Raw genomic sequence first — 14289 nt, 5'->3', positions numbered from 1 at the left:
ACAATTGTAAATGCTAATAATCCATCCTTATTTATTGTTAAAGGTCGATGAGGTGAGATAGTGTGTCGTAGCTCGAGTAGGGTCGGATTTAATGACGATTTAACTCGTTATTAGCATTCACAATTTTTTATGAAACCCATCCCAAAGTTTTGGGCAATTCATGTAATGGAAATAAGTGCATAATGACAGTTTGTGAATAAAAGGACATTGTAAACTTTATGTTTTATACAGCAGTTGTTTAAAGTTTTCGACGAGACATTTTTTTTACCAAAGATAAAAATTTTATCGATGTAATGTAAAAAGGTTATCGAATAATCCAGTAGTAATTAAACCTTCAGTTAAAATTAGCTGGAAGTTAATTATCCAGATATAAACTTTGATATAACGAATTGTAAAAATTGATTTAATTATCGTCTTTTACTTTATATAATAAATTTTTATTATTGACAAATATAAAATACTGAATAGTAATAATAGATTATGTAAATTATCACTTTTAATACAACAAACCAAAATCGTTAAATAGTTGTACACTGTTTTATTTACTAACATATATACCGTACAAAGTAGTGACATAAGCAGTGCGACGACGTCAGAAAAATACAATAAATCATTCTGTTACTCGAGGATTGAGGCGTAACGTTTCTGTAAGCACCTCCTGTACACCCATCTACATACAGTTTTTTTCAATATTGGTATATTAGTATATTTATTTGACATAAAAATTAACTTTAAAAGTTCAATAGAGTAAGAGAAAATTTCGTTAATAAATTTGTCTGGATCTTTGTAAATTAAAATAACTTTCTTTCGCCTTTAAATTTATTTAAATAATAAATGTTCATATATCGAATTCAATGTATTATTTGCTGACAATTTCGTGCCACAATTCTTTCCTGGAGATTTATTTCCTAATTGCAGAAATCCCGATAATGCAGAATAAAAGGCGCTCAATATCTGTAACGAAGAATATTAAACATCTCTTTGTATACATTTATAAATAAATTATATTACATATTTAAAATTCACAATTTATAAATTTTAAAATTAGATACAAAGTAGTAGTGTTATAATTGAACAAATCGCACACAACGTTTTAAAGTAAGACCTACTCTGATGACGAATTGCTTCTTAATGTAGAAAAATCCTCCAATAGATAAACCGATTGGACGTCTTCCAAATCTTTTCATGAAATTCAACATCTGCAAAACAGAAAAAGGATTTATTACTTTAAATTATTAATCATATGCATAACTGAAGAGTTGGAGGAACTTTTTTATTCTCACTTTCAACTTGTCTCGTAACGAACACTCGACCGAAGAGAACACGTTGATTCCTTCAAAGTTTCCGTAAAGCTGTAATATTTTGTACATTTAATTAATGATCTGAGATAAAGAACAATTTATATTTTGCCTTATACATTACCTTAGCAATCAAGCGAGACAGAATATAAGCCAAGAACACAAAAACTAAAATACAAAGTACGGACATTAATAACATTAAAGATTTCCACGATAAGTCGGTAAATATCGCTGTATATATAGAAAAGGATGTTATGTAAATAACGAAACTGTATAAAAGAGGAAATGAGATTTCCAAAACGTCATTCATGTGATAAAAACAATGTAAAATTTCCGTATGTTTCGGTATTACTTCGTACAGTATAACAATTACGTGTGTACGACGTTCGGTGACACGAGTAACAACTTTGCATAGGTAATTTAGTCGGTTGTAAAGTATAACACCTATAAAAACTAATTGCAGAGCAATAGTATACATTACAATAAATGTAAAAATTGTTTCCCACGAAATGAAAATGGTACAAAATAATGCTTCTTCGTCAGAGCCATTTATTTTCAGAGCCGGATAAAGAAACATTTCGAAAAATGCACAAAATATTAATGACAACACTACTAGCCCGCTGCAGGTAATTATCCATATTAATTCAATTTGCTGCAACAAAGTGACTTCTCCGGTGTAAGTACTGATCCTGTACGAGAAATTAATTTTTCTTCTTTTGAAAATACTAAACTGTACAGCAGAATGTGTATAGAATAACATAAATATGTATCTAAGTGGAAAGAATTTGTCTCCGAACAGAATTATCCAATCTCGACATATTACATCCATTTTCAGAACATCAAAAGTAAATCTTATAACAGCGAGTAACCAGAGTAATTCTATTATATTCAAGTAAACTTTATAGAATTTACAGAAAACGTTTTCGAGTCTTCGTCCATTAACAGCTCTATCTGCATAACAGTTGCAGTCGGATATAATACTAAATCCAAGTACTCTAGAGGACTGTACGAAAGGAAAGATCAGACATACAGGACAGCCGTTATATATCCGATTATCCATTTATAATTAGCGAAAGTGTTAATAAAATATAGCGTATAGTTCATATATTTAGCGAGTCAGGAAGTAATCTTAAAGGTCGCAATTCACGAAGATGCTGTTTGCAACGAATCTCAATGAAGTCTATCGAGAGAATGGCCTGATACGCGAAATATTCCTAGTTTTAATGGGAAATAAATTGATTTAATTTCGAAAAACGTCAGAAATTTTATCATTAAGTTAACGAAGTAAGTAATAAAGTATGATAATTGTGGAATTTTAATGCTTTTGATAAACACGAAACGAAGAATTCGAAGTTAAAAGCTGAATTCGTTAAATATTTTCCTTACTTTGATATTTTAATGCGATAATTTCTCAGGAAAAGTAAGTTTTACTTTATAATAATTGACCATTAACATCAATCGATAAATATTTCTTATGCGAATATTCGATAGTTATGCGCTAATGTATCGAGATCGATAGCGAATTCTTCCAATTTGAATACTTCAAAATTGTTAGGTAAACACGAAGCTAAAAATGGAAGTTAATTTTAATAAAGAAAACTAAACTTTCCATTTTAAATTGAAGAAATTGATATTTTCATCATTTCCGTTTTACTTTCCCGGGTGTTACATACCACAACTATGGCGATAGATCAAAATATGACCCACGAAAATTTTTATATTTTGGTCTTAGGGGACTTTCAAACGTCCAGTTTGGTGTTTTTTCTGTATATTTAGATGCTTATGTGTGTAGGGCACACGAATTTGTTCATCCAATTTGAATCTTAAGATCTCGCGAGCCTTCTGTCCAAAATTTCTGAAACTTTTTCTGACGGTTTTCGTATTAAAGTGTAGTGTTTCTGGAAACTTTCAGGAAAATCGTTCCATTATTTCGAGATATATGACCCAACATCTTAATATCTCTCGAAACTATCTGAAGGTTTAAAGGTAATGATAGTTACTAGAAACGAAAAGAAGCCGGGAATAGGCTAGCAAAGTTGTCAGATTTTTGTTATGACCATCAAATACAAGTTTGTAGTGTTTTGTGACTAATAATAAGACCTGGCAATATATAATTATGTTTAACTAATATACAGTAGAGCATCGATTATCCGACCCCCGATTAACCGACCCGTTCTAGTCGGCAAATTCAAATGTCTGCTAGTGATGTGGCGCTACAATATTTGGTTATGTCTTGGCTACTTTAATATTATTTTTGTTAAATTTTTGCATGTTTTAGCTGGCAGCACTTGCTCGACCATGAAAGGGGGGCTAGTATTTAAACTAGGCCTAATACACTATACTAATAATGTATTTTTTCATACTTTTCGGTTATCCGACCAACCTCAGTCCCCAATTAAGTCGGATAATCGATGCTCTACTGTACTAATAATTCTATTCCCCTCCACACGCAATAAACATTATGTGGATCCCCCCACTAAAGACTAAATTCGATGTGAAAATTTTTCATTACGACGACACGAACAATGCACCACTTTTGAAGGAACACGGTTTCTCCAATGTGGATCTTGTGGATCAAAGCTCTTGTAAAACATTTCTTGCATCTTACCTGTCTAAATGAAATGAAAATTATAAATTTCTCAACTTTCTTTTGTTTATTTTACCTGAAAAACTTTATTTAATAGTCTTTAATTTATAATTTTAAATACAATTTTTCGATATTAAGGAAGGACAGACATCATACAGTGGGAATTTATATGTCTTGGGTTTGAAATTTGGAGCCCAACGTTAATAACCAGATTACTTTTCTTATATAAGGAAAATAAACTTAGTAACTAATTCAGTCGATAATTAGTAGACAAAAAACAAGTAAAATATAATTAATAGTGAATTTATTAAATTTTAGTGAACAACAAAAAAATCCAGCAACCAGTTGCTTAACTTTCCTGGCAATATTTAAAACTGCGTATGGCGCCTTCTGTTGTGATATTTTGAAAAGCTTTTTATATAATTAATTAATTGAAAAGCTTTTTATATAATTAATTATGATAAAATGGCAGTTGTTCTAAGTTTTCATTGGAAGGGAATGATGTCACACGTTGTTCTGCAAACAAAGAAACAATAAAACAGAAAACAGAGTCGAGTCTGCACCCATGTTGTTGAATCAGGCGAAAAGTAAAGTTTTCCTGATCCAACAACATAAACTATACATGTATAATCCTGGACTTTACATGTATACGTCATTATACACGTGACTATAAAATTTTATTCTGAGAGTATCGTTTGACACGCGTTATATCGAATATTTCGTCTCGTAAATGAGGAAGCGACATGCAACGAAGCTTCTCGTTATATCGATTTTCCTGTTGATCAAATACTTCTAAATGGAAAAATAATATAAATGATTTTTTAAATTTTTATATTAACGTATTAGTCTACAAATTAATAATTTTAAGAGGATCTTGTATTAGATTTTGCCCGAAAGATATTAAACTTGAGATGAGTTACTTTGCTGTTGCATAAGCTGTCTGAGCAAACATTCTCTTTGTTTACTGAACTAATTAGATATTGATTAAAGAGCAATTCTCCTTTCCTCGTAAATATTTCTTTTAAACATTATACGCTTTCATACATAGGATTTTCATGCATGTATTTAAAGATATCTTAAAAGTAGAAGTACATTGAATAAATGATTCGTAATCCTGTAAATCATCCTCCTGAATGTTACGTAGAGTAACAAAAAGAAATGTTCTTTTGTTTTTTTGGTCTTTATCAATCTTTTGAACACTGTTCTTTAATTTAGAATTTCAAATTCTTTCGAGCGAAAATGCAAGAACCTAAAATAATGTCTTAGATTCCAGTAGTGCATTTGTAATTCCACGCTGGTAGGTATATTATAGAGTACAGTACATTGTGTAATTATATACACGAAAATGCATTAATGTTCTCACTTTGATACATTGTTACTTAAAAACCCAAAACGTCCACCAGCAATCACTGTAGCTGAAAATTATGTCAAAATTTGAGAAAAATACCCACAGGAAAAAATCAAAAAAGAAGATTTTCAAATTCGTACGATAAATATTTTATTTTTTCGTGTTTTTATCCTTCTGTTAGAACGGCAGCACTCATTCAGGGTTTAACGTTAAGATTGTCTGTCCATGTAGCAAAATAATATGTACTGTACTGGGTACTTACTACGCTTTGCGTACATACAGTCTTTACGTTTTCATGGCAAACCTCTTACAGAACTGTGTTTGTTTGCTGTTTCACGTTATACATTTACTTTTTCTTCCAACCATGCGTACAGTTGAGGATTGATGAAAATTCGCCATTTTCATAGCGACTTTATAAGTTTATTGACACATATTCCTATTGGAATATAGAGTATAGACTTGAGGTGCCACTAAAGTATACATTCAATTTTAGTAGCGCTACGTCTGGAGGGTGTTACTGTACGTCTCTGAATGGTGGACGTTGCGAAGAATGAAAAAAATTGGGTGGGTGTACAAAATGAGAAATAGAAAAATGTCCGACAGGATTAAAGAGAAGAGAAAAGCAATGAAAGAAATTAGGAAAAGAAAGAGAAATCTTGTTATAAAGAGTAAAGGAATCTGTGTAATCCGAGATGTTATAGAGAAAAATATAAATGGAAACAGAAAAGAGAGAAGGAGAAGGCTATCTTAATTGTATGATATTAGAGATGGAGTGAGATTTTCGGATCTAAAAGTAAGACGAGAGATAGAGAGCGGCGGAGGAGAGAATAGAACTATATTTCAAGGACTTTTGACGAAGACGAAACACCAGAGAGCGAGAGAATTAGTGTATTCATACTCGGATTATGTTTTTAATACTTCTTTTATACAACAATCCTTTATAATAATTTAGTAATTTATTCAGTAATTCTCACGCTTTCAAAGATAATTATAAATTAAAATAAAAAGTAATAATGGAATGTAATGAAAGGCAAACGGTGAAAATTTTCTTTTATTGAATTTTGATATATTATATTTTCACAAGAGTATATTAGAATCCATTCTCGCTTTGATATTAAAATAAACCATTGTTTCAGTACTGTAACTTCTCTCAAACAGTAAATTACTTGTTTTCACTGTATGCCTGTTGCAACACTTGCAAGACTCGACCTCAGAGAATTAGGTGTCGTAAGATTGCTTACTAATAAAGTTATCATTAAAGTACACCACCAAATAAGTCAGTTAAGGTGATGGCTTCAAAACGAAATATCAATTACAATGCGTACAATTCTATTGTAAATAATATGATCAATTTATAAGATTTGATACAACTATGTAAACATGCTTAATTATTTTATTTCCATTAATTAATACAAATGGAATGCAATTTTGAAACGAATTTATATATCGCAGTCCCCTTTTATACATGTAAATATGATAACGAAAGGAGATAATATAATCGTACATTGCAATTCTATAAGATTTGCGGTTACATCGGGATCATAGCATCTGGTTACCAGATTTTCCATTTTCTTCATATTGGGAACGTCATTTGTTAATTCATTTACAATAATTTCGATTATATGCAGCAAATCGTGAGGATTAACGGCAATATTTTCTGGCGCCACATGAGTTTCAAGACAACCAAAAAATCTCGAAAGGACCACGTACGTAATATTATCATTGTAAATTAAGGAACCGAAAACACATTGTATCAAATTAACAGCGACTACGGCTTCACCTAACTCGCATAGATTTTCTACGGTATTCTGAATGTTTAATAGCAAACAGGTGTAATTTTCAGATTGACAAAAATCGCTGAGTTTTCCTTTTACTCCGGATAGAATCCCTTTTGAGCAACTCACCATAAAGTTGGTATCCTAGAAAGGTAGATAAGAATAAATCAGAAGATAAAGTAAAGTATACGTACTGTAAAACTCAGATGGTACGAAATGGCACAATTTCTGTAGTCAAGTAGACATCAAAATTGAAAATATATTTTAAATTTGTTAAGATATCACATTTTTTCATTACAGCATCCCGTTGTAATAAAATATGTAATAATTAATTAATCTAAGTGCTTTACACTTACCAATATCTCTTCGCAGCTTCCAAAACCAACAATTCCTGTAAAGAAAATCAATTTATAATATTTATGCGTACAGAAATGCTTACTCGATATATTTAAATGTTTTTAATTCGATATACTGTATATATTATACAATGACAGGAAAAACTGCAAGTAAAAATGTTTTTCAACCACTCAAGATTACACGGACAATGTGATGTCCGTGTAATCTTGTATATGATGTATATGATCACATACAATATTGTATATGATCATATACATCTATATATTGTATATGATGTATATGATCACATACAAGATTACACGGACAATGTGATGTCCGTGTAATCTTGTATATGATGTATATGATCATATACAATATATAGATGAACACCTGCACAGGTTTCAAAGTAAAGAATGTGTCAACAAAACTCGTATAAACACCATATTAATAAGAATAGTGTACCTTGTAATATGTTCGTGATTAGTTCGTCTTGTGGCATCTAACACAATTAAAACCACCCGAGGGAGGGTGGAAGGTTTGTTGGAAGGGTAAGCGCTTCCAACAAACCGAATAGAAACTCCCATAAATTATAATCGTAAAAGTTATCGAGATGTGTAACCTTATATTGAAATACAGTACCTTATGAAAAAATCTTTCTGTGACATTAAACATACAGTTCTATGGTAAGTATCGAAATACTGAGAGGAACTCTCATAATATGCGAGTGTAGAGTGCGGCAGAAAAACATACAACTATAAATAGGTGGTTATTTACTTTTGAATAATTTTAAATGATTTTTCACGTACAAGAACCTCACATTATTGGTCACATGACGAAATTTTTTGCCATATAAATTTCGATATTATGTAAACAAAGAATGTGTTAGATGAAGATCGTCCAAATAGGAAATAACACAATACGAGGCGATTCGCCGAGGGATGCTCATCGACGGGTTGGGTGCAGTTTTTCTTTAAGTGTTTAAATATCTACATTAGTAGCCCGTCTCCGGAAATTATTTCCTCTTGACATATTGTCCATATGTTATGTTGCCTTATCCCATGGTACCACTTAAAATGCTTTCTATATATTAATAATTCTTCAGAAATTATATGGTAAAATTTAGGAAATACTCCATTGCAGAGTTGGCTATGTCTTTTATCACATTTCGTGAAATTTTCCGATTTGATTATCCAATCAAGTAGAGATTTTCTCCATTCATCAAGAAGTTGGCATATTTAAACAGAGTCCAGTTAATTAAACATTTTATTCGATTGATATCAACAAACTGATCACATATTTAAGTGAAATGCGTCAATTGACTAAAATTGTTTCTAATATTTTAACAGTTTAACGAATTGTATTAATAATACGCTTTTACAGCAACCATATTGGAACTCATTCTACAAATCAACTTACTTTAACCCAATTTATAAAATAGTTGAGGTTATACTTACCAAATATGGCGATGAAATAATAGAATTTATTCATCTTATTCTTGAATATTCTTGTAGTATCTGTTGTAGTTAGTGTTGTTATACTTATAAAGTAAGAAATATGTGCGTTGGATTATAGAGAACAATGCCAGTGACGTAAATGCCAAACGTCATACAAATGTGTTGGAATAACATTTGGTGTTGCAGCTGTTTTCTGAACGTGTTTAAAACTTTAAAACATTTCTAAATTTTTCGTGTTAAAATATTATTTTAAATTATAGTCACTTTAATAATTACAAGCCTTTATATAATTCTAAATAGCGCTTTGCAAGTATTCAAATTGAACTTTACGTGTGAATGAAAATTATGTTTATGTTATAAGTTTTTAAAATATAAATACATTACAAAATATGTTAGTACGTATTTCTTGTTCTTAATTACTTATATTACGCTTGTGTCCATTACTTCTAAAGCATCGTTCTGAATGTAGATTATTTACTTTCCAGGCTCTGTTATATATAAAAGAGGGGAGATATGGCAATCGGCCAAAAAATGACTCCCATGATTTTTGTTTTTGGACTCAGGGGGTCTTGAAACGTTTTGAAATACAAAAAAATTCGGGTTTTTGTATTTCAAAACGTTTAAAGCGTTCAAAAATAGCACTTCCTACAAATCAACAATTAAAATGTTTTTTTTTTTTTTTTTAATTGTTGATTTGTAGAAAGTGCTATTTGAATGCCTGCTGAGGAGGGACAAACAAGTCTGAAACACAAGCTTAAAGTGTATGTGTACAGGTAAACTAAATAAAAAATATTATTTCTGATCAGTAAGACTAAATATCTGCATCCATAATTTGCCAGTATAATAAGTCCTGTTAATTGATAAATGTACTGTACTTAGTATACAAAGATAAATTTAAGCTATGATAAAGGACACAAAGGCATAATAATTAATTGTAAACTTTCTTTTTCATTATATTTATTCCTTATTAGAGTAATCTAACTTAATAGGGGTTTAATTTATCCTATTAAAAACCCTATTTACAATGTTTAGAAAGATATTTAGTAGTCCAAATGTAACCAAATCTGTTACAGTAACATTTCAAAAAACGCTGAATATATTTTTGTAAAACCAAATTAGTACCGAGGCTCACCAATATGGCACAACAACAGAAAGGCTGTTTCATTTGCTTATTGAAATCGAATGGGGCCCCGTTTTTTGTTAATACAAATAATACTATAAATTATTATTATTATATTATTAATATTAACTATTTTTACTATACGATAAATGCTCGTTGTTAATGAGAAACTATTAAAAATTTATGATAATAATTCAATTTTTGTGTGGTCCTTGACGTTGGGATTCAGTCAAAAGCCATATTAGTCCGTACGTAGATCTGTTCCTGGTCACTAGTACTTTCAGTTACATTCCTACTTCATACATCAACAATTATATCAAGAAGCAAATCTTCATTCTCTGGCAAGACATCTGGGACCATGACACCACTGGTAGGCTCACCTACACTTTTATCCCCAAGATTGACACAACTACGATTCTTCGCCATTTTTACCCTAGTTACACCCCTACTCAGCTACTTATAGGACACAGCAACTTTAAACAATACTTGCGTAGATTTACAATCCACAATGCGATTGTGGTATTCAGGAGGACAAATACCATTTCACTTAGTTATTCGCTGCATTAGATACAATCACATTAGGGATAGTTTAATGAGAGCTGCTATTCTTAAAAGGTACAACTGGCCTTGCAACCCGCACCAACTATCCTGGAGACATTCGGGATGGACATCTGCACAGTTCTTAAGATTTGATACGAAGTTTTAAACGGTGTCGAGTAAACCGGAGTTTTTTTAACATTCATGCCTATGTAAGTCGGCCGGGACCACAGAAAACTGACTACTTAACCGACGGTGTCTAGTTATACCTATGTCGACTTATGCGGACTCGACTGTATTTCTATTTTTCTCAAAAAAAAAAGAAAAAAAAAAATATGATATTACAAAGGGGGCGAAAAAAGCTATGTTACGGCAACACTGATTAGTGAAAATCCCTTAATTTAAACTAATGTAATAAGCATAGATTCTTTATCGCCTTGGGTCCCCGACTTAGTGACGTTACGGAACGTGGTGTCCCGGCAATTTGTTGTACCCGGATGGATGTGCACGCCCTTGTCACAGTATTGTCGAAGTATCGGTGAAACTATTGATGGTGGGTTGCCCGAACCGGCTTGCGTCGCTACGCTTCTAATCCCTCAGAGTTCTTTTAGGGTGTCCTTTATATCGTTGCTTTAAGTGTCAGCCCTTGTGACCACGGTCTAAAAGAGCTTACCGTCTTTCGAGCGAATGAAGCGACATAGAGGGTGGATTATATACATATGTGAAAACCGAGGATGGAAAGAGCGGCGAGCTTCTTTCTCTTACTGGCGCGGACATACGAGGTCCGTCACTGCGTCACTCGATGGCGATTACGCGAGTGGAGGGATGGGTGAGGTCGGGATAGTGTATCGGCCAGAGGTTACACACTTATGGCTAAATATGGATAGAAATTCGACAAACGATACAAAGCTACAACCCGCGCGACAATTCTATAGTCGGGTGTGAATGGGTCGTCCCGAGGGCCGATCTGATTAGGTTCTCCTATTCCGAGTACCACCACTATCTAACTTAAAGCTAAAAGAGAGTTTACAAAGTATGGCTTATAACATACCTCTGAGGCCGGTGTTAGGATGTCGATAGAGTCCTGGATCGGCAGTCAGTGGGTCTTCGAGCTGAATATTAGAGATGGGCCATCAGAGCATTGGCGAAGTCGGACTGGAGGTGCTCGTGGAGGAATATGGCTGTGTCTTTTGTTGACGTCAGCCTCGAGAACTGCCTTCAGCCCCCTTTTTATATCCGATCTTACGGCTGCTGACTCACACCTCAGGTGATGTTGGTGCATATGACTAATAATTATTGACATAACGCTCTATCTAGGACAGTTTATGTTTCTTCATGTCACCGGATGGAGAGGTCAGGTTACTGAGTGTGTTGGGATTTATACCCTGATTGTTGCTCTTTTCTGACTCATCGACTTGCTTACAGGTGGGAAAGAGAAGTTCGAACCTCTCAGCAAGGTGACTCTTTGGTTACTCTCCATTGAGGGACTAATTCGTCCTGCAGTGATTGGACACGGGGGATGTCCTCACAGCAGGACGTCTGGAGTTGACTCCTGCGTGAGAGGGGAGGAAATTTCCCAAACACCTGGGACGTCTTGTAAGAGCAGAAGATCACCTCATAACTACGTCATAATAAAAGGGAAAACAAAAAGGGTCATTCTCTTGACCTCTCCGGGGAGAGAAACTCGGAGAAAGGAGGGAAAATTTATTAACATCTTATCGTGATAATTCACGATAGAGCGGGAAATCTCACACATACACTAGTTAATACGCACTCGTTTTTAAGAGGGACGTCTAGATCTAGAAAGTCTGCTTTGTCTAATTTGGTGCGATGCAATTTTTAATTCGTATCGATTACTGCCGATCGTGTTGACGAAGCTATCCCTGTCTGTTTCGGGTGCTATACCATTAATACGTCATTTATATAATGTTTATAGAGCAGAATTCTATCCTAACTTTGCGAAAAAACAGAATATTTTCTAAATCTTGAGGAGAAATTAAGTAGGCCCGTTAGGGACATTCGTTTTGTATATACTTCTTTCGAATTTAAAGTCTAGCAACGAGTTGTGTAACTTTCCCGGCTTTTATGAGATTTTATTTTATAAATGAACTAAATTATACACGTACTTATAATGTATTTTAAATTTCAATTTATTAAATAGGAAAATAATTTTACAAAACCTTTCTTGTTCACTTCTAAAACATCAAATGTATTTTACAAAATGTAAAAATTACAAATGAAGAAAATAAAACTTCAAACATTTCTCGTTTTGATGTTCAATAAAATACGATTATTATTAAAATAAATACTTTTGTTACCATTTTCTTCGTAACAAATACCGTTATACATTATCATTGTGATATTTAATAATATGATAATTTAAATTACGTTTAAAATGGAACTTTTGTAAGCACTAATTACATGAGAATGACTTTTCCTCTGAATGAGTTCGAAGGTGTCGTATCAGATTTCCTTTCACTGTAAAACGTTGTTTACAATGATCGCAGGTAAACGGTTTCTCTCCGGTGTGAGTACGCAAATGTCGAATCAAGACATGTTTTTGTATGAAACTTCGTTTGCAATGATCACAAGTAAAGGATTTCTCTCCGATGTGAGTCTTGACGTGGTAATGTAGACTGCTGGGGTGGCTGAACTGACGAGTACAGAATTTGCAAGATAAAAGTCCTTCTCCAGTGTGAATCCTTTGATGATATTTTAAATTATACTTCGAAGCGAATTCTTCCTCGCAACTGCCACATTTATACTTCCCAATCTTTGACTTCTGAATGTTTAAACCTGTAAAATACGTTAAATAAAAATATTAAAAGCATTGTCTACAGATCGAAACTCACTTCAATTTATTGTCAAGCAAATATCTAAATTCAAGCGCTATATTTTTAAAGTTTTGTATGCGGATAGAAAACTACTTTGCAATTTCCCTACGAGTTTCCTTAAACTAAAACTTAAGGTTACAATCTATTCCCACGATTTAACCACACCACACCCTCACTGCTTACACCACCGTTCACAAATATTATCATAAATACTATCACAAATCAATGTAATTTATAGTTTTTATCTGGAAACAGTTATATGCATTTTGCAACAAAAATATGTAGATAATAATGTTAAAATATCTTCATTTAATTTTCTGTTTTTCTTCGTTTGCATAAAATATGCTTTCTCTTTCGATGCATTCTTGTAATTTCTTATCACTGACTTAAACTTTTGTTTAAGGAAGACAAATTCAACACATTCTTCGGCTGTTATTAGAAATGGTCTTAATTGGTGGATGGGGATCTGGAAATAATAAAATGCTCTGTATAAGGAATGATAGAAGAATGAGGTCAAAACAATACTTTCTACATCAAATTAAATATTTTAAAACTAAAACTGATAATTCTGGAAATTCTTCGACATTTTGCACCAGGAAATTAAATCTTTGTCGAAATCTGAAAAAGAAAGAGATTCCAGTTAGTATTCCTTATTAAAGTATGTGTGTTTGTGTGTATATGTGTTAAATTTCATTCCACATAACAAGAAATATCTGAGAACCTCGACTTGCGCTTCGTAAGAACTCTTTCTTCTGTATTTTCCTGGTAATATAATCAGCAAAAAGATTTTCTTCTTCAATCGACACTGTAAATCAATATGTCAGATTAATAAATTGTAGTGATTCTATTGATTATCTATCAGCTTTTACTCTTTTCAATTCGAGAAGAGTAAAGAACTGTAAAAGTGATAAAGACGAAACTAACTCTTAATATTTGCCAAATATAATCACTTATTTTGGTAACTACTGAAAAGAGGTTTATAGACGAATAAACAATGTGA

General features: G+C 32.5%; 1 protein-coding gene across 1 annotated transcript; it reads right to left on the bottom strand.

Annotated features, from left to right (window-relative positions):
* Positions 1 to 6608: 6608 nt before the first annotated feature.
* LOC136990359 (uncharacterized) lies at positions 6609 to 8894 on the bottom strand. Its single transcript, XM_067288753.1, has 3 exons — positions 8799 to 8894; positions 7365 to 7399; positions 6609 to 7152 (listed from the first exon to the last, which is right to left on the bottom strand). Exons 1-3 carry the CDS (start codon positions 8830 to 8832, stop codon positions 6673 to 6675), a joined length of 549 nt encoding a protein of 182 aa, XP_067144854.1. The 5' UTR covers positions 8833 to 8894; the 3' UTR covers positions 6609 to 6672.
* Positions 8895 to 14289: the final 5395 nt, after the last annotated feature.

The sequence above is a fragment of the Centruroides vittatus genome, unplaced genomic scaffold (genome assembly GCF_030686945.1).
Source record: "Centruroides vittatus isolate TY-2023 unplaced genomic scaffold, ASM3068694v2 scaffold_907, whole genome shotgun sequence".
NCBI classification, from domain to species: Eukaryota; Metazoa; Arthropoda; class Arachnida; order Scorpiones; family Buthidae; genus Centruroides; species Centruroides vittatus.
Note: the sequence above shows the minus strand (reverse complement) of the source record. Positions and strands in the feature narration are given on the sequence as shown.